General features: G+C 37.7%; 1 protein-coding gene and 1 non-coding gene across 3 annotated transcripts in view; one reads left to right on the forward strand and one right to left on the reverse strand.

The window, feature by feature from the left end:
- Positions 1 to 21,191, forward strand: part of LOC145989992 (sorting nexin-14-like) — a 75,386-nt gene that overhangs the window by 20,859 nt on the left and 33,336 nt on the right. Inside the window, exons 7-11 of one of the 2 annotated variants that reach the window (XM_083125567.1) lie at positions 6,239 to 6,353; positions 9,306 to 9,461; positions 10,994 to 11,118; positions 15,781 to 15,839; positions 18,678 to 18,713. In XM_083125567.1, the coding sequence (XP_082981693.1) occupies positions 6,239 to 6,353; positions 9,306 to 9,461; positions 10,994 to 11,118; positions 15,781 to 15,839; positions 18,678 to 18,713 (491 nt within the window). The remainder of the gene's footprint in view (positions 1 to 6,238; positions 6,354 to 9,305; positions 9,462 to 10,993; positions 11,119 to 15,780; positions 15,840 to 18,677; positions 18,714 to 21,191) is intronic. The other variant, XM_083125568.1, reaches the window with a different exon arrangement.
- On the reverse strand, positions 18,244 to 18,314 carry TRNAT-GGU (transfer RNA threonine (anticodon GGU)). Its single transcript has one exon. It is a non-coding gene; the product is annotated as a tRNA-Thr (tRNA).

A 21,191-nucleotide genomic window follows, 5' to 3' on the forward strand; every position in this document is an offset into this window, starting at 1 on the left:
AATGAGTAGGCTGTTTTCTCTAATTTGTGATCAGCATCTGGGTGGTTTTCATGAATTTTGATTAATGCTTGTAAGTATGGGTCCTCTCTTTGTGCCGTACCTATGTCAAAGTCATCGGATTGTAACATGAAGACTTGATTTAGTATGTCCTCCTCGTCTGTGTCAAGTGAAGTGTCTTGTGCTGTGTTGTTGGGCAAGGAAGGGGCTGGGTCTACAGGATTCCTCGATAATGCATCAGCAATACCATTCTGTGATGATGGGATATGGTGGATTTGAAAGTCGAACTCTTGGAAGAAGAGTGATCTTCGAGCAAGGACCCCGGACAACTGTTTTGTTGTTCTAAGGTAAGACAATGCATGGTTATCTGTGAAAACTATAAAGGGTGTGTTGATTAAGAAGAATTTGAATGATTTTAGGACATAAAAGGCAGCTGCAATTTCAAGAGAAAAGACATCTGCTTTTTTCTCAGTGTCTGTAAGGTGTCTGCTGCAGAAGGCTATCGGATGTAGTACTCCATCATCATCTTTCTGCATAAGACAACCGCCCATACCCTGGTAGGACGCGTCGATGTATACGCATGAAGTTTGCTTTGGGTCATAAGGTCTAAGAATGGGTGCAGAAATAATTTTGTCTTTTAATGCCTCAAAGCTTTTCTGATGCTCTTCATGCCAATGAAAGTTTACTTTCTTTTTGAGTAATTTGAACAAACATTCTGCGGGTTCCGCAAACCCTTGTACATAGCGTCTGATGAAATTGCATATGCCTAGGAAAGATTTCAAATTCTTCTTAGATTTAGGTGGAGGGAATTCTTTGATTGCACGCAGGATGTGATCAGAAATTTGGAATCCCTTTTGCGACACAAGATGGCCTAAGACTGGAATTTCTTCAAAGCAAAATTTACATTTATTTGGCCCTAGTTTCAAATTGGCTGCACGTAATTTAGCAAAGACTTTATGTAAAACTTGTAGCATTGCGTCAACTGAGTTTGTGTAGCAAATTATGTCATCCGTATATGCAGATATCTCGGAACTATCTATGCCAGATAGAGCCATAGACATTACATTGTTCATGACCTGACTACTTGTCTTCAATCCCATTGGCAGTACTTCATACTCGTAATTTCCACAATTACTAATTGCAAATGAGGTCATCTTCTTTGACCTTTCTGTTAATTTTACCTGAAAAAATGCCGATTTAAGGTCAAGGGTTGTGTAATATTTCTTGCCTGCCATGTCTGCTAAAATGTTATCAATGTTAGGTGTTGGGAGAGAAGAGGGCTGAATAATTTTATTCAGTGCCCGAAGGTCAGACACCACGCGGAACGAATTGTCTCGCTTGCGCACTAAGAGAACTGGGTGTCGGAATGGACTACCTTCTGACCTGCGAATGATTCCATCTTGTAAGAGCTTGTTAAGCTCAATTTTCATTTGCTCTCTAAGATTCAAAGGGATGGGGTATTGTCTCATATAGGGAGGTTGATTGTCGCCAATGTCAATGTCGTACTCATAAATTGGGGTTGTGGTGAGTTTATCGCCTTTCCAAGCTAAAACATCAGCATAATCAAATACTAACTTTATGATTTTTTGTTTGTCTGCCTCTGATAAGTCAGGGTTAATACTAATGCAAGATGGGTCAAATTTTTTCTGACTTTCCTTCAGTCTTGTGTTTTCTGTATTGTCTTCTGTGCATGCGTATGTAGTGGTAGTCGTATCAGTGTTGGATGCGTCTGTCATGTCTACTAGAATGTCACATGGGGTTGCTTGGCCAAGTGGGGTGTTGGATTTGAGTGTGACTGCTTTCTCTGAGGGGTTATGAATTAGTAACAGAGGGGAAGAAGTGTTAAGGAGAGCATGGGGTATGAGGATATTGTATGTAAGGAGTGTTTCCTGAGAGGGTGTGAGTAGGATATTGTGGGGGAGGGGGGGAGTGATGGAAACTGAAACATATGTTCGGGTTCTAGGTTGTAGGGTTACATTTTCTGGGATTGTTACTAAACTGTGTTGGTTGCTAGTAGGGTGTAGTTTAGAAAAAATTACATCAGGGATGGTGTAGGTGTGTGATTTTGTGGGAAGGTTATAGTTTGGAATATGGCCTAAGCGTCTAAGAGTTAACAGGTTAGTACTAAGTGAAATGTCACAATTTTGTGTCTTCAAGAAGTCATTGCCAAGGAGAGGAGGTAATTCTTTGGATTGCACAACTCTAAAAGGGTGGGAGTACCTATATCTTCCTATGTGAAGGGGGAGTATTACAATTTCTGAGATAGGAAGTCTGTTACCAGTGACGCCTTTAATAATGCTGAGCATTTGAATTTTCTTTGCATTGGGTGGAATTAAATGCTGAGGACAAATACTAATCTGGCTTGCGTTGTCAATCATAATTTCTAGGGGGGTATTATTTACATGAGCTTGAATGAAGAATAGGTTGTTTTTTTCAAGGATAGGAACTGTGTCAAATTTTGTCTTGCGTGTGGATCCGTCCCATCGATTCACACGGTTTTTCAGTTTAAATCGTCCTTGTTTTCATTGTTTGGGTTATAAAAACAGTCCCTGGTAGAGTGATTTGAACGGAAACAGATCTGGCATTGCGAAAACTGTGAATTTTGTCGCCCCCCGGCTGAATTATTATTTCCACCTCGAGATCTGAAATTACGTCTCATGCCGCGAGTAGAACCTCTGCGATTGCCATTCCCCTGGCCGTAAAAAGTAGGCCGGGTCTGAAATTGATTACTGTTATTTGATTGTATTTGATCTGCCAGGTTCTGGACAGTGTGACACAACGCTTCAACTTTATTTTCTAATGTCAAGGTTTGCAATTGGTTCGTGACTGAATCTAGTTGGTTCGCTGTTGAACCGCCAGATGGCAAAATTGCGTTGCAAGACTGGGAAACGGCCGCGCTGGGAGAACTAGCAGACTGCGTGTTTGGAGTTTGACTTGAGGGGAGGGAAGGAGAGGCTGTGGGCGTGGTTTGGACCTGCCACGAGTTGGTCGGGAGAGCTGCTGTTACTTGATAAGGTTGCTGCGAAAGAAAGTTGTATGGAGCTTGAGAGATCTGCGGGAGGGGGGTAGGGGGGGAATACGTCACGAATGACGAAGCAGGCTGAGGTGTGGGGAAAGGATGCGTGTTGCTGACCTGAGGTTGCGTACAGCTGGGAAACTGAGGGGAGGCTGTTGCGTAAATGGAATGCATGTACTTAGCGGCATCTATCAGTTTCATCGCTTCACTTTGTTCCTCATTGCGTCTAGCTTGAATCAGCATGTCTTGCCTTTCTTGATTCTGCAGATGTGCAATAAGAGAACTTGTGTCGGTGAACTCTTTGTCTCCTATCGCAGCGATGTGTTTAGATCGAAGTCCCGACACAACATAGGAAAGGATTTGGGGATTCGTCGCTTGCGGGAAGAATTGAAGGACGAGATTTTTCTTGCGAATTACATAATCATGAATGGGCTGGTTAATTTCCTGCTTTGTCTCTAATAAAATTTGGATGGGCATGCTGACTAAGTGACTGCCTTTAAATAATGAAATTAATTCTTTTTTGATTTGCGGAAAGGTGAGGGTGTTGAAGTTTGGCTGCTTCTTGAGATCGTTCAAAAATGTGAGCGCTATGTCTGCGAGGAACAATGGCAACATTTCGCGTTTTTTATTTTCCTCCCACGCCAAAGCGCCCGCAATACTGTCGAACTTTTCAAAAAACTGCTCAACTTCTTGAGGGTTTTTTCCTGTGAAGGGGGCGGGGTATAAGCCATGGGGTATATTTACGGACATTCTTGACGGGGATGGATTGATAGTGGTAGGATTGATGGTGGTAGGGGTGTTAGTTTTAGGTGTACTGGTTTGGGGTTCTGGGTGTTTCTTTTTTCGTTTGGGAGTTTCTAGACCACCTAGAAACTGTGGATAATCGGGATGTTGAGCCTTGGATCTGGTTATTCGGGGGGAAGGAGCGGGGGAATTAATAGCGGAGGCTAAGGAGAGAATCTGATCAAGAGAACGGTCTAGCTCTTCGTGAAGAATAATTTGGGATTCGTTCATGCGAATTTAGGGAGGGGGAATTTTTATGCACTTATTCACAAGAAATGAAAGATAGTGAGCGGAAGAAAAAAAAAATTACAAGTGGGGAGTTTATAATACGAAGTGTATTATCGAAAAAGAAGAATTTCTAGGGTTGCTGCTGTGTGCGGCGGGGATTTTAGATTATGGGGTTTTGAGTGACGTAAAAAAAAAATTAAAATTTTATGGAAATCCACGGAGTGGAGCCGGCTATCTCCACCATGTAGCGTGACGTCGGGTAAGGTACGGGATCGAGTCACGCCGGGACGTAGCTCAGATAAATACAGTAGGTCTTAAGTTTGACTTGGCTAACCACCTCTACCCTTAAGGAGGCTGATGAAGGATTGTTGGGAGCCTGTGTTGTTGAACGCTACTCACCCCTTGCTGTTGGTCTGGCCCTCGGCTTCTGGCGTCGGCGACGGTGACAGGTGTCCGCTGGAGAGATCGAAGATGACGATAAGAGACGGCAGGCAATTCGGCGACTTGTTTTATTCTTGCAGATTCTTCGGTTGGCTTAATCCGGACTGCTATGGACTTCTCGCTTGTTGCCGCCTCGTGCTGTCGCGATCTCTCAGCAGGCCGTCGTCCTCTTCTCGTCGATCAGTTTGGTGGTGATATTGGAGCGAAGTGAGAGATCGATTTACTGTCTCCAGCGGTTTTATACATTGGATTTGAGTCATAGGTTGGTGGACTTTGCACCTCCACTGTGCACCTGGGGTATCCCTGGATGCAGATGGAAATTTACAGTGGAGGTGCACTCACCGCTGGCGAGGGCCGTTGCCTTGCTGACTGTGCAGAGCCGAGTGGAAAATTCTTGTTGCTCGGCTCTGCATCCGGTGGAATGTGGGGTGAATGAGCGTTCAACTTGCGAGCTTCTGAGCGATGTTTGAGGCAAATTAATGTTTCGACTTTTATGCTCCCAATTCCTTCATCAATAGAGTCAAATCCCAGTTAATAGCAGTTCAGTTGTAAATAAAAACCAACAAAAGTATTGCAAAATATCATGTGTACTCATTTAGCTTTTGTCATGTCATATAATTTCATAATAATGTGTTTTTCACACACAAATAATCAATACTACTTTTTTAAAGCAATTACTTTAACAAAGTCATCTTGAAATAAGCAATTTGATAGACTTATTTTATATAAATAAATTTATATTTTATGATTAACAAAAGAGATGTAAAGCTATTATATTGAACAGATATTAGGGCTGAACTGACATCGATGCTAATGTGTTGGGTGTTTCAAAAAGAATCACCCGATTTCAAAAGGCTATATATTGTTTATTTATCAAACCAGGAACTTGGAATTGCTTTTAAAATACACAGCTATACATACATTTTTACATAAAAAATGTTCATGAATGCTCAATGTGACCCCCCTTTGGACGCTCGGCTTATGTCTGGAGTCACTGCTGCTGTGATCCGATTTTGCAGTTCATCCACAGTAGTCATTGGAATCAAGCTGTAACTGTGGAAGAAGCCAGTTCTCACCATACTGTCGCTGAAATTCATACTGCACTGTTGTAACAGATTCACACACTTCAAAGTGCAGTTCACAGAAACCATTTTGTTGCGACGTTGCCATGTTGCTTGAATCTGATGCGAGCACGCTACTGCTACCTGCCGGCAATCATGTGAAACTCATGAATATCCTCTTCCTAACAGTACGTTGTTCGACGTGTTTTAGCGAACGGTTACCGAGTTAAATGACTTCGAAATCGGATGATTCTTTTTGAAACACTGTGTACTTTGGCCCTTTATGAATACTCTACACTACAATTTTGTGGAGTCTAATTATTCTTGAAATTATGCAAAATTCAAAGAATCCATTTATTTTGTGCCAGAATTTTGTGAAAAACTGTATTTTGTGATTACACAATAAGTACTTTTTATATTTTGATGTAATTCTTGATTATTTTAAAGCAAAACTTGATCAATTGATGCAAATAATTGGTGTAATACGTACTAATATTAGTGAACAATGAGAAAATTATGGATACAAATAATTAATGGTTTAAATCTCATAGTTATACTTGCTATGTTATCGGTCTGTATATATTTGTTTACTATTGACCCAAAGGAGTGCTTCAATTTAAACCAATTTCTGCGGTAGTAATTCCAAAAGAGTATAGCTATTGATATTGTGTTTTATTGAAAATAATAATTCAATTATTTTTTCCCATTTCAGGCCTTACACCTTAATGTTTCAACGGTTCTAAAAGACCAAAGTCTTCTTTATCCCTTTATGCAGTTTCTTAAAGGAGAAGGGGCTGTGAATGTCCTACAGTTTTGTTTAGATGTTGGTAAGCAATTATTTATTACTAATGTGCAATTCAGTACAAATGAAACAAGCAATTCATTGAAAGAATGGACATATTTGGTTAAATAAACTCCATAATAAATGTAAGTAACCAGGTGACTGGAATGAATTTTGTCTTAGGAAAATGAGCTGAGTATTAAGAGACTTACTGTATAAAATCTGGGTATATGAATTACACTTTTATATTCATGTAATTATAAAATGCTGGAATTTTGCATGAAAATGTAAGCCATTTATTTTCATTTATTTTTTTATTATTTATCTATTAATTTATTATTTATTATATTGTTATTTATTTTATTTAAATCACTTCAATAATTTTACTGATACACTGATATGATTTTCCCCTGTTGCCTAATACTGATAGAGCACTGTTGAATGTTTCCCATTCCTAATTTATTATTCATTGTAAAGGAGAGGTGTCCAAACATTTTTTATTCAGGGCCAATTTACTACTTCGAAAGATTTTTAGTGGACAAGTCAAAGTCAAAAAACCTCGACAGGAAAGAACATGTGTGTTATTGATAATTCAGCTTTAAAAGGGAGTAGTTGTTTGTGTTTAGATTTCATGATTGAATAGGATGTTTGTTATTGCACTGGGTCCTGCATTCTGTTCACTGATGAAAACTTTACTGTTGAGGAGGCTTGCAACTCTTGGCACTAGCCTGCCAAGCTTTTACAAGTTCATGAGAAGTTCCTTTGAAGGTTCCAAACGGACCATAATCCAGCTTCAATCATGTTGCGTAAAGTATAAGTTATGACGATACCACTGGACTCCGTTTCTGTGAGAAGGCAAAACATCAGGCAGGGTGTACCAGATTACTCTGGAGACAGTGGTAAAGGAACTCTGCCCCATTGTCATTCATGCTTACTAATAGAGTTTTCAGTCGATTGACATCCGCCCATAAGACTCGAATAACCCAGCATGAAATACAGTTCCACATAAAGTGCACATTAATATCCACTTGAATATTCCAGAAGGCCGAAATCCATTCTAGGTTATGTATTTCTCCTCATGTGGCTGATGCATCCAGCTTTTAATGTTGATGATTTAGATTAGATAATGCCTAGTAAAATAAGAACAACAAAAGTTTTGTTACTCTTGTATTTCTTATGGAGTATGAAACAAAACCTAAAGTTTTCTCTTACCAGAATCTTATTTTTGCATATTTGGTGTGACAATAAAATGTTTGATCTTTCACCCCTCTATTAATGTGCTTGGTGCAGTTTTAAGTAAAGTGCTCCTACAGTACCTGAAAAAGTAGTACTTCTGTGACAGGCACGTATCTAGAAATTTGTTCTGGGTGGTTTCTGAACTAAGTGTCGCAGGAATAATAATAATAATATTTTAATTAAAATAATTATATTAATTCAAATTTATACTAATTACAATACATAAATTAATATTATATTATTATTTATATATTTATTTAGGTAAAAAAACTGTATAAGAATAGAGATATAACAGCGCATATTCATTATGTAGCTTACCTGTAGTTAAGATCAGAATAATTTGCATAAAAGCAAGTGCCCTGGCAATGAAATTAATGTCAAATACTGTAGATGAATAATTGAATATTTATCAAATAACAAAAATGATGTTACATGTAGTTGGAGAAAAGTAAGTTTCTGATTAATATTTTATGCATATTATTTTGAGTAGTAGTGTACAAAAATCTTCTTTGTAATGTCATTCAAAGCCATATGATCCCAATATAATCCTTGCCTTCTAAAAAGTTCAGAGAAAATTAATAACCATCGATTATGCAACAAATGCTAATATTTCCATTACTTAATTTTGGTAATATCTCCTTCCTGTCCTTCAAAGCCATATGATGCCAATATAATCCTTGTCTTCCAATAAATTCATTGGAAATTATGCAACAAATGCTAAACATACATTATTTAATTTTCGTAATTAATTAGTTTTTCGGGTGGGAGGAGGGATCCGGACCCCCTAAATACGTCCTTCCTGTCCTTCCAAGCCGTATGATCCAAATATAATCCTTGGCTTCCAATAAGTTCAGAGGAAATTATTCAACAAAGGCTAGACGAACATATTTTTAATAATTTAATTTTGGTACTTGATAAGTCTTTTGAGGGGGTTCAGAACCCCTGGACCCCCCTAAATTCATCCTTGTTCGGTGAGTGCTTATGTAAAATTCTAAGTTTTGCTTTTGTGTGACACCAGGCCCTCTCATTTGGCTCTATACATGCTCTGTGACCAGGTATTTGTTCTCATTATATTCTATCACATTCATTGTAGGGTGCTGACTACATATGTAATTCAACCATTTAGAGAAATATATCATTATATATATAAAATTATCAGAAGGCTAGCAGAATCATATTTGCTGGCAAATAATTAACCTAAGTGATTAATCAATTGTATTAACTTTTTTAAATTAAGGGCTCTGGTGTAAAACATGGTGACATTTTGGTAATTTCTGAGTTCATTAAGAAAAAAGGTTATTAGAAGCTATACTGTAGATAAATTGTTTTTGTGCTGTGTTTACCAATTTCAGAAGGCTACATTGAGTCCAATGCAAATTGTATAACATGGCAATTTCACTCGAAAATTGAAGGATGGCACATTTTTACTTTGTAACTCAAAATGACCAAAATGTCGCTTACTAGGTTTTACACCGAAGCTCTTCAAATAATACACTGGGAAGTATTTGGACTCAATATCCCTGTGCCGATGGTGTTAGAACCTACCACGATGGGGTAGTGGTAATGCCATTGCCTTCTAATGAAGATGTACCTTTGTCAGTCTCCTGTGGAGGCACATTGCAGGGTTTCAAATCCCACTTGCAACTGTAGGTCGAGTCCCCATTAGCCTATCTCAGCATAAAGTGCACTTAAAAATGAAGTGTGACAAAAAGAAACATACTGCTGATGCTATTGTAAAATTTATGCTTTTACATTTGTTTAGAGGAATTCAATAGGAAGATCTTGGACCCTGAATTGGAACACAATGAACTGGTTAATTTGTACAAAGAAGCTTGGGATCTCTTTAGTGTTTACTTTCGACCTGATTCTCCTGACAGGATTAATTTTGGAGAAGACATTGTTGAAGAAATGAGACAAGGTGTGTTTTTTAGGTTAAATGTTATCTTCAAATATCACTGACAATATGAAACATATTTCTTATAGGGAATATTGTGTATTGATGCATCCAGTGCCAATTTTAAAAATAACACAGTACAAACAAAAATTGCAAGCATTAAATTTGATCTGAAGCAATTGTTAAGTATTTCATCAACAGACAGTTGCAACATTTATTTTCAATTGCCTTTATTGTTGTTTCTGTGTTGCAAATAGACTGTTTACAAAATAAATACTGTACTTGTAATTGTGTATGTATTAAGTGCATTAATTAATATAAATAGTGTAAAGCTACTACAAATACTGATATATCTGCATTTTTTGTATTTGTGTTTTTTTTCTTGTTTTCTCAAGCTTTGCTGCTACTTTTGGCTAATCTCGATGATGGGAATGAAATGTGATTAGATGAAATTAATTTAGTTTGATTTGGATTATTTTGCTTTGCTTTTCTGCCACTTTTGGCTAAGCACGAAGATGAAGATGAGTGTTGATGTCATGAAATTGATGAAGGGATACTCACAAGAAACAACCATGCCCAGATCGGGATTCAAATCTGTTATCCCTGGCATCATATGCTGTGGTAACAAAATAAATCACAAAATCGAATTTTGCATGGAATTAATTAAACTTTTGCTTTTTGTGTAATTCCCTGGATATCTGGCTGACACATAGGTTGAAATGTAAACCAGTCCTTTCTGATTATAATGCCACTGATATTGGTTAATATTAGGACTGAGGATCGGAAATTATCAACCAGAATTTTATCACTGATACCAGCCAATACTTTTTTCGAGTGTAGGTTTCTCATGGAGTCTGCAAAAATTCCACATAACACCAAGATGTCTATATATCCTTGCATAATTTATATTATTTTTGCAACAATATTGTGGGTAGAAGTAACTTTTTTATTAAATTATTATTCATGTTGAGGGGAATAAACAACGCGGTTGATAATGTAAGATATACTAAAGATATATCAGCGAAACTAACTTGTAAATGCTCTGTTAATTTTGGTGGCATCTGCCACCATCCACTTGTGAACTTGATCCTTTACTGTTAGGTTGACTTCCGGTGACAGTAAAGCATTAGGTTGACTTCCGGTGACAGTAAAGCATAGAGTTCCCAAGTGGATGGTGGCAGAGGCCACCAAAAGTAATAGAACATTTACGAGTTAGTTTCGCTGATATATCTTTAGTAACTCGCTTACGTCTTATATAAATTATTATCTCGTGTGAAATTGTGAATGTTTTAGAGCAAACCTTTGTTAGATTGCTATTATGTAGTTGCATCGGAAAACTTGTAATTTTAAAATATTCTAAACTACTTTCAGTTTTTTTAATTGGTAAATTGTTAAAAAGTATCGATGATTGCATCAGCATCTATTCAAAGTGGTATTTGCTCAGCCCTAGTCGATATCAATATTTAAGTATTTTAGTTAATTTATCTAATTTCTTGTTGCTCTTCCAAAAGCTTCCATGTTGTGAAAGTATTTTTTTTTTTAAATTTTTGTTATAGTACTACTGGGACCTGTAGAAAATGTTACAAAGTTACGAACAACAACACCACTTTTTCAAGCCTACGAATATGCATACAGTTTGTTGGAGAACTCGCTGTGCCCACTTTTTCACCAAAGTGATGATGTAAGTACCTTTTATATTTTCTGTCCTTGGTTATGCAATCACAATCTGATAGGTACTAAATAGGAAAAAAAATGCCAAGCACTGAATAAACTGCTTATCAGGACAGCAGGATTTCCTAATGAAATTCATTGAAGAGTGCAAAATATGCTTCTAGTATATAAGACCCACTTTAGACGAAAGCACTTTCCATGGCATTTTCCTTAACGTTTCTGCTATGATTAATTTCTACCGTGAAAAGTGAAGAAATGTTATAGCTAGGGTTCAGAACTTGAAGACCTATAATTTGCCAAAAAAAAAAGACCTATAAAAAGACCTAAAAATATATAAAAAAGGAACTAAAAACGGAAAAAAGGACATATAAATGTGATCCGAATTAATTAATAACTTCAGTTTTAATTACATATTTAATGAATAAAAAAAATACAAAATGATAGTGGTATGGAACACACAGTGCAAAAAAACTATGTGAATGAAATGCATCTTCTTTCAGTCAAAGATGTTTTTCTCTCGTTTCAGGGATGGTTCCAATATATTTCTTTCTTTCTTTTTTTTTATTTCTTTACTACAGAAAGGATGTTTAAGAGGTGATGAATTGATGATGATTCGAATTGAGAATGGGTAGTTAAAACGTAGTCGAAAGAAGGTGAAGTTGCAAAAAAAAGCCATTAAGACCTAAAAAAAGGCTAAAAAGAACCAATAAGCCAAAAAACGTCGAAAAAGGCAAAAATGGACAAATAAAACTCACATTTTTCTGGTCTACAATGACCCAAAATGAACATATATTATGTTGGGCCTCATCTTCGGACACTAGGAAAAAAAGGATTTTTCCTCAACTTCCGAGCCCTAGTTATAGCATTTTGATTCTGATTGGTTCTAATTTCCTTATCATTTCACATAGCATAACCAATCAGATGCCATGGTGGCTACTCACCGGGAATATTTTGAATTCCGGGAATTCTGCATGAATTATTGGGTCAGGGAATTCTGCGTGAATTATTGGGTCAGGGAATTGTGCGTGAATTGTACATGAATTTTTCACCGTAGACGTGAAAAATTGCAACTTTTATTAATCCAAGTCCCATTGAATTTATTCATACGAGGGTGAAATAAATATGAACAAGCCTTGATTGGCTAAGCGTCGGAATGGGTAGCAGGGTGTGATTGGGCATGTGCGGCCGGTAGGTGGAGCTGCCATGAGTCAGGAACCAGAACAGCCGGCGTGTCGCATGCTTCGTTTAGTAGCTCTCACGATGAGTGAGCAGAGTGTGCCAGTGTCTGTTGCGCAACACATAATCATCAAGTTCCTCACCCAGGAAAACGTCAAACCGACCGAAATTTACCGGAGACAGCAGGCCCAGTTTGGGAATGGTACCCCTGTCGTGGGCAAGAGTGAAGGTGTGGTGTAAGGAATTCCAGCAAGACCGTGAACATGTTGCAAATGAAGTGCACCCCCGTCATCCTCGCACCAGTGTGACGAATGACAACATATCTCGTGTTCGTGAGCTTGTCGAACAGGATCGCCGAGTCACTGTGAAGCAAATTGCAGCAGAACTTGGTGTGAGCTATGAAAGTGTCCAATCAATCATCACAAAGCACTTGGACTTCCGCAAAATCACAGGTCGGTGGGTTCCCAAGCTGCTGAATGTTGTGCAAAAAGATGACCGAGTTCGCATTGCTCGCCAGCTTCACACTCGTTTTGACGTGGAAGGGGAAGCATTTTTGCATCGCATCGTTACCTGTGACAAGACATGGGTGCATCATTACACCCCAGCATCCAAGCGTGCCAGCATGGAGTGGAGGAGGAAAGGCGAAGGAAACCCCGTGAAGGCCAAAGTTCGGTTGTCTGCGGGGAAGGTGTTGGCCACGTGTTTTGGGACTGGAGGGGGATCCTACTGGTGGATTTCTTACACGAACGTCGGACCATCAACGCATCCTACAACTGCGGCCTCCTGGATCAAGTTAAGGTGAAGTATCGACGCAAACGACGAGGCTGTCCCATCCACCAGGTCTTGTTCCTCCATGACAACGCCAGACCCCATACAGCAGGTGTTCGCAGCAGAAACTGGTGGAAATGCACTGGGAACCGCTTCCGTATCCACCGTACAGCCCAGACTTTTCACCATTTGATTTTCACCTCTTCGGACCCCTCAAAGAAACACTTGGGGGCGAGCAATTTGCAACCAACGATCAGGTGGAAACCTTTGTGCGCAACTGGTTGGCTACCTGCCCAGCTTCATTCTACGAGAACGGCATCAAGAACCTACCACAACGTTGGGAAAAATGTTTCACTAAGGACGGAGACTATGTAGAAAAATAAAATGTGGCAGTGTCTCTGTTTCCTTCAATAAATATTTTTTTCCCGCACAAGGCTCGTTCATATTTGAATCACCCTCGTATTTATAAATGCTCTGAGGCAAGTTTTTCATAGTTTAGCTTGTATTTTTATCGACGAAGGAAAAGAAAGCTGCGAGGAAAATTAAACAGAATTCTCTCAATCCGTTTTCTTTGTTAGTGTATTTTGCAGAACTGTCTATCTGACAGATGAAAGATTATTCCAAGATAAGAGAAGTTCTTGTACAATTAACAAATTTTCTTAGATTAGTATATTCCGTAACATCCGTCACTTGTGTTTGAAGATGTATTTCAAGTGGAATTGCAAATGTAAACTTCGTACCTTAAATTAAATATTGTAAATATATGTACCGTTTAATTGAATTGATTTAGAATTTTTGGATATATTGGAATCACACAGACCCTTTATATCGTTAATATATTTGGGTGTGCATATGTGTTAATGGTGAGATTCGTAATACGTTGATGTAGAGAAAAAAATCTGCTTGTATACCCTTGAATTTTTGGAAAGTTTGCCTTGAAATATGGGAATTATACTTGAATTTTATTATGGTCCTAGAGTGTCCACCCTGGATGCAAGCCCCAGGTTACGATTGATTGATTTGTTGTTTTAAGTCCACTATGCACAGTAAGGCTAATCTGGACTGGACCTACAGTTTAAAGTGGGATCCAAATGACTGTGCCATGTGCTTCCACTGGGTATCAAACCCAGGACCCCTTGATTACAAGGTGACGACGTTACCACTATGCCATCGGGGAGGCCCCAGGTTACGAGTGCAGATAATGGCAGTCAAGTGAGATGTAAACGATGCATCATTTCACATTTTTAAAAGTCAATAATTATTCAACTGAGAAAGAGTGTGTTCGGTGGAAATCAATGACACTGGTTAAACACATACATTATGGTGCATGCAGTATACACATGGAATAATAAATTGGTTGTTTCATTTGTAAACACCAGACACTGGCTCAGTTACTGAATGTTACAAAAAAAAAAAATGATTGTGTTTCAGTTTGTTTACATGACATCTTGTCAATTAAATAATCTTTTCCTCTTTTAACCTTTAGCATCCGGATGGTTGAAATTTCCACCACCACATGCGTACTCGTTGAGGACGGATGATCGATATTTTTACCAACAGGGTGCAGCAGCAATTAATGGGCCATTTCTTGAAAAATACACATGATATTTCAGTTCTGTCTGTTTTTTATCTTTAGTATACATATGAAGGTACAACATACTCATATTACAAAACAATATATCTGTTGTTACTGCTATTAACAAGCAAAGTTTGAAAAGGTCATTTGTTTCCCTTTCTTTGCCTTCGTTACTGCCATATTATTATGGGATAGATTTATAAAAGTGGCTACAACTTCAAAACTACTGCATCTTTTTGAGAAATTCAAATTCTACAAGCAAGAATAAGTAAAAAGAAATATTTTAAGTAACGTCCGACAATTATGGATTCATGGGAGATGCGGGGGCAAAGGCTCGATTGTTGAAATTTGCCCCGACCATGTGTTAGCACACGGCAGCGGTTAACGCATCATTTCTTGAAAACTATACACTATATTTCAGTTCTGTCTTTTCTGTTCACTAGTTTATGTCTGAAGGCATTACATACTCGAATTACAAAACATTACGTCCATTGTGACTATCATTAACAAGCGCAGTTTTAAAAAGCCCTGTGTTTCCCTCTTCTTATTTTGGGATGAATATGAAGATAAAAGGCTGTAACTTCTCAACCACTCCATCTTTTTTATTTAATTTAAATTCTAAATGTAAGAATGAGTAAAAAGCAACATTTTAAGTATGGGTCCAGGGGAAAAGCCCAAAGTTTGAAATTTTGCGTAATTACTCAAAATTTCTGAACCTCGAAATTTCAGATTTTTTTTTTCAAAGTTGCAACACATGTATTACATATCCTCATAGATTGGTCTTTTGTCGTGCTTCCCTCCAAATTTGGTACATCCAACGTCCATAAGGTAATTGCCAGAAGTGAAATTCCAGACATTTTCCCGAAGCTGGCAACACTGCTGTTTTATGTAATGTTGTTATTTTTTAGCCAAGAAGTATCAGCTTGATTTCAACGAAACTTTGCACTGTTGTAGGAATGTACCACTGCTACATACTACATTTTTTCATTCACTTCGGTTCTATTGAGGGGGCGAAAGGAGTTGATTTTTTTTTTAGAAAAAATCGACATAAACCACATTGAGGTTAATGGGGTTTTCCTAACATTGAGAAAGGGATTGTTGATTTACATTGAAATATTACACCAAGTCATTTTATACTTTCCTTTCTTGTAGTATTACACCTTCTTGTGTGGGAGGAGGTTGTCATCAGCGTACAACAAGAGTGGTTCCAGGTATGTTACTGAGTTTTCTCTTTTTTCTACCATATTATGCTCTGCTTGTGTTTAGTAAGGTGTGACTGGTAATTAAAGACAGTCAGTTTAAAAATTATCGCTTTTCATTAAGATAGATACTCACTGTGGCATTCATGGTGGTTGCGGTAAACGCAGTTTAAAATTACTTACGTGAAATTTAAAAGATTTCGTAATTCCGCGTTGCACAATTTTATGGTTCAATCCCAACCCCCAACTGGCAACGCCACCGGACAACAGGAAGCAGACGACGCAAACCAAGATGCGCGCGCCAGTGCTGCCAAACGGGAAAAATCGCAACCACCGCCACCCGGGAACAAACAATGTACTGACGCGGTACCATCTCCGCTTCAAACGCCGTACCCTTTTGTGAATGAAGACAGTGGATCTTCGAAATTAATAGGATTGAACCATTAAATTGTGCAACTCGGAATTACGAAATCTTTTAAATTTCACGTAAGTAATCACTGTGGCATGTCGTAAGATTTTTTATCCTCTATTACTCCATAATGTACTTCGCTTCTTCAAAATGTCATGAATTTTTTAATGTCATTTGTCTTATCCATGTATTATATATAGGCACAACATATCTCAAATTCTTTCATTTTTATCTTTTAATATTAATTTCAAATTAAAAGGGAGGAGCTGATTAAACCATAGCAAAAGGCAAAAAAGGACATATGGGTGTTTATTAGTAAAATTACTGACAAACATATCCAATATTTGCCTCCCCGCTGGCACAGTGGTAGCGTTGTCTCCTTGTAATCAAGGGGTCCCGGGTTCAATACCCGGTGGAGGCACATAGTGGTTCGGATCCTACTTTAGACTGTAGGTCCAGTCCCGATTAGCCTTTTTATGCACAAAGTGGACATAAAACACTATCAATCAATCAATCAATCATATCCAATATGTGTTGTCTGTAAATAGTAGATTGTAACTTCTAACAAATTTCCAATATTTTGTAAATCATGTTAATATAAAAATGCATTTTAATTTGCACTGTTTCTGAAATAATTTTCTAAATTATTTTTTTTTTGGCGCCAAACCCTGTATGATAATCTGATTATGTACATTAGAAAATAAATTTGTCATTCATATTCTGTACTAAACTTAACTAGTCTATTGAATCCGTCACTAGTACTGATAGTATCGTATACAATCTGTATTGGTCCAACAGCAATCCATAAAATATGTTGTATTCATGAATACTACTCAGTGCAGTTACTGCTTTTATACATATTTTTTTTTTAGTTGTAGCAACCTTACGTAGAATATCTTGGCATTCTCATATATTTACTTACGTGAAATTTAAAAAATTTTGCACTTCTGCATTGCACAATTTAATGGTTAAATCCTATTAATTTCGAAGATCCACTGTCTTCATTCACAAAAGGGTACGGCGTTTGAAGCGGAGATGGTACCGCGTCACCACATTGTTTGTTCCCGGGTGGCGGTAGTTGCAATTTCTCCCGTTTGGTGGCGCTGGTGTGCGCATCCTGGTTTGCGTCATCTGCTTTCTGTTGTCAGGTGGCGTTGCCAGTTGCTGGTTGGGGGTGTCTGGGCTGTGCTTCTCGGCATGATGCCGTTCCTGTTCCACGCGTGTCTGGAGGAGGGTCGAGTATGTGCACCACATCTTTTCTTTTTCAGGTCGGGGATCTTTCTGAGGAAAGGGTGCCAAGTCGGGTGTGCCTGTCCATTGTCCAGGTTCAGTGCTGGTTTCTGTTGGATGATAGCATGGGTTTCTTTGACAGTGTTTTCTATGACACAGCCAGTTGGGTTCACCCAACTGGCAATGCCACCTGACAACAGGAAGCAGACGACGCAAACCAGGATGCGCATGCCAGCACTGCTGAATGGGAGAAATCGCAACTACCGCCGCCCGGGAACAAGCAATGCAGTGACGCGGTACCATCTTCGCTTCAAACGCCGTACCCTTTTGTGAATGAAGACAGTGGATCTTCTCTTCGAAATTAATAGGATTTAACCATTAAATTGTGCAATGCGGAAGTGCGAAATTTTCTAAATTCCACGTACGTAATTTTAAACCGCGTTTACCGCAACTATCATGAATTCTCATATATGCAAAGGCTAATTGCAAATCAATTCTGATGGGCTTTAAAGAAAATATGGAAAAAATGTAAAATCTCTTATGGTGCGAAAAGTACATGTCAAAGTTACTTATCAACATAGTATCCTAGGATTCTCAGACATATCATGAAAGAACATTGTGTATCTGTTAGCGCCCTTGTTACAGTGTTACGCCTGTACTCTCAAGTTAAGTTCCAGGAGTGTCTCAATCCCCGAAGTAGGCACTTCCTTCATTACAGAAATTCAGAAACTTACCTCACAATACAAGAAATACCTGGAAATTTTCAGCTAAAAATGCAGGCTCGACCAGGACTCAAACCTGGGTCTCTGGCATACCATGCCATTGCTCTACCACTGAGCTACCGACCCAGCCTGGCCTCGCCTGATTTTTTGCTATCACTGTTTTGTCTCCTGCGTGTGCCTAATCTTCAAGAAACACCTGAACTCTCAACCAAAGGTGTTATGTTGAGAAATAGCCCTTGAATTCAAGTAACTTTTGCGTATGACACAAGATTGATTCATGTTCATTTCCTAATAGCCTTTGTTTATACTAGTTTTCACATATATTTGTATCAGTATTTTTTTAGATAAGGCATAACTTACACCACATGTCATCATTTCATTAGTATTTTCTTGTAATATGTTTTTGAATATTTTAGAGCATTTTTAGACATTAAATTTTAGAAAAATGCACCAAAAGTATATATATTTTTAACATAAACATGTTTTTAGTTCTCCGCTGGTCCAAGGGTCTCCTGCTAAAGGAAGGTAAATAATCATTATTCAGCTTATAATTGGCGGTAATTATTAATGTTGATGTGATGTTTTAGTTGTGTGCAATGAAGCTTCGCTGGTTTCAAAACTGTGATATGCATGCCACATTTCACCAAGCTGATTGCATACCAGTTTTATCATATTTGTTATCCGTAATTGTTCTAGTTGCTGTCATATTTACCTTCTTATGTGTAGAATTTTGATCTGAAATTATTTTAATAGCATTGGCAAAGCTGTGGGTGGTGGGAAATAATAGAGTTCACAGTAGTTTGTTTGTTTTTTTTACTTGTAATTTTGTCAGTTCTAATAACTGTTTTGAAAACAGGTAGATTTTGTTTGCTTCAACAGTTTCATAACCTGAATCATATGTGAAGCCATTGAATACAGTGGAACACCGATTTTATAGTTCTGGATTTTACATTTTCACACTTTGTAAAACACGTTCCCAATAGCGCTAAGTTTAAAGATTTTCCCAGATTTCACACTCCCCCCATTTGAAGTTTATTTCTCCTTGGTCCCCTCAGAAACGTAAAATCAAGGTTCCACTATACTGATATAGGGATGCTTATTATGTAGTAAATTTATGTTATTTAAGTGTCTGATCAGTAGAAACTGTATTGTTGATAGTGTGGTTATTACTTGTGTAATTCTACAAGGGTAAATCAAAAAGTAAGTGTATGAAACAAACAAAGCACATTCAAAAGAAAAAAAATATTGGACAAAAACGTTTGAACATTTAACTTTTTTCGACATAGTCACCAAGTTATACCAAGTAATATTCGTATCGTGTGACCAGTTTTTTGATTCCTTGTGTGTAAAAATTTCATCCAATCTCTTTCAACCACTTCGACACTGTTTCCTGCACTTTCTCATCTGACACGAAAAGCTCACCCCCTAGGTCTTGTTTGAGAGGACCAAGAAGGTGGAAGTCACATGGTTCAGTTCACTTGCAATCTCTTTAATTTTCATGCACCGGTTGGCAAGAATGATTGCATTCACACGCTCCACGTTGTCGATAGTGTTCAAAGTTGCATTCTGCCCAACATGCTGTTCGTCGTTCACATTCATTCTTCCCTCTTCAAACATCTGGCACCATTTCGCGATCATGGAGCATGACATCACATTCTCATCATACACGTCGACAATTTGATGTTGGATTTCACTCCGATTATTCCTTTGTGCCCACAAAAATTGGACGACAGAGAGCACCTCAATGTTGGATGCCACCTCAATATGGTATGCTATACTCACGTGATTATTGCATCTCTTTTACTACAGAAACACGGCTTGGGTGTAACTTACTTTTTGATTTTCCCTCGTAATTGCCTTAGTTTCGTGCAATTGGCTTTGAAAGTATGTTACTGTAAATGTTTCTCGATGTGAAAGTCCTGTATTTTTAATAATAGATTAGATTAATGATGGAGAAATTTAAGAGTAGTGCCTTCAGCACTTCAAGCAGTTATGTAAATGAGTAAATAACATCCACAGATTCTCTAAAGATGATGAGGTCGTGATGTGGTCACCTTGTAATCAAGATGTCCCAGGTTCAATTCTCAGTGGGGTTGAATACAGTACAAGATTTTAAAAAAGATGATCATCAACAACAGAAAATATATCGGAATACAAAAATAGATTATGATGATAAATAATGATGTTTTGAAATATAAAAAAATAGGTTGGTATGGTAAAAACTTGGCTTATCCAATACCCATGTCCAGCTATTGTTTTCAGCAGATACCAAGTTTGTTAGTATCTGCGTCAGTGTGAATCATTCAGGGTATCAGAATACTGTATTTCACCGCATGTAGTTTCACCGTATTTTATCAGTCCAAAAATCGGTTGACAACATTTCATAATGTAATTTTTGCATCAGCACATCAGATAACAAAACTAATGACAGAATCTTCAACACAGATGATTACATTTTTTAAGTCCGTACTTTGAAACAGTGTAGTAAATTTTATCAAGTGCAATACGTCGACAATAACGCATGGACACATCAATAATAACTAATGTGTTAACTTTTTTTCAGACCAGAAAAATGTTCAGTTTTAGCGCATATTTATGAGCATTCAGTTTATCCTAATCTTGTGCCAAAGACAGTTTGTGCAGTAATACATAATTTTTAATTACTGGTAATACAGGAACATTTTTCTTTCAAAAACCCCACTTCTTTGCGAAAAAAAATTTGGGCATAAAATTTGTGACGATTATGCGGTGAAATACATCTGCTTATAAATGTAAGCAAAAAGGCAGCATTTTCTACGACACTATAAATCCGACAGAAAATGAAAAATTGTGTTGTTTTATGAACTTTTTCTCTTATTTTTATATTGTGGAGATCTGTTATGGTGAAATAATGTACCTCTGTTACCTTAGCGTGAAGGCTAAATGCACGTGATTGTAGTGTGACTGTAATTTTACATTTTACTCTTCGAATTTTCACGTGTTCTTGTGTGTATAGAATGAAAA

Source organism: Lepisma saccharinum, chromosome 7 (genome assembly GCF_977018435.1).
Source record: "Lepisma saccharinum chromosome 7, izLepSacc3.1, whole genome shotgun sequence".
NCBI classification, from domain to species: Eukaryota; Metazoa; Arthropoda; class Insecta; order Zygentoma; family Lepismatidae; genus Lepisma; species Lepisma saccharinum.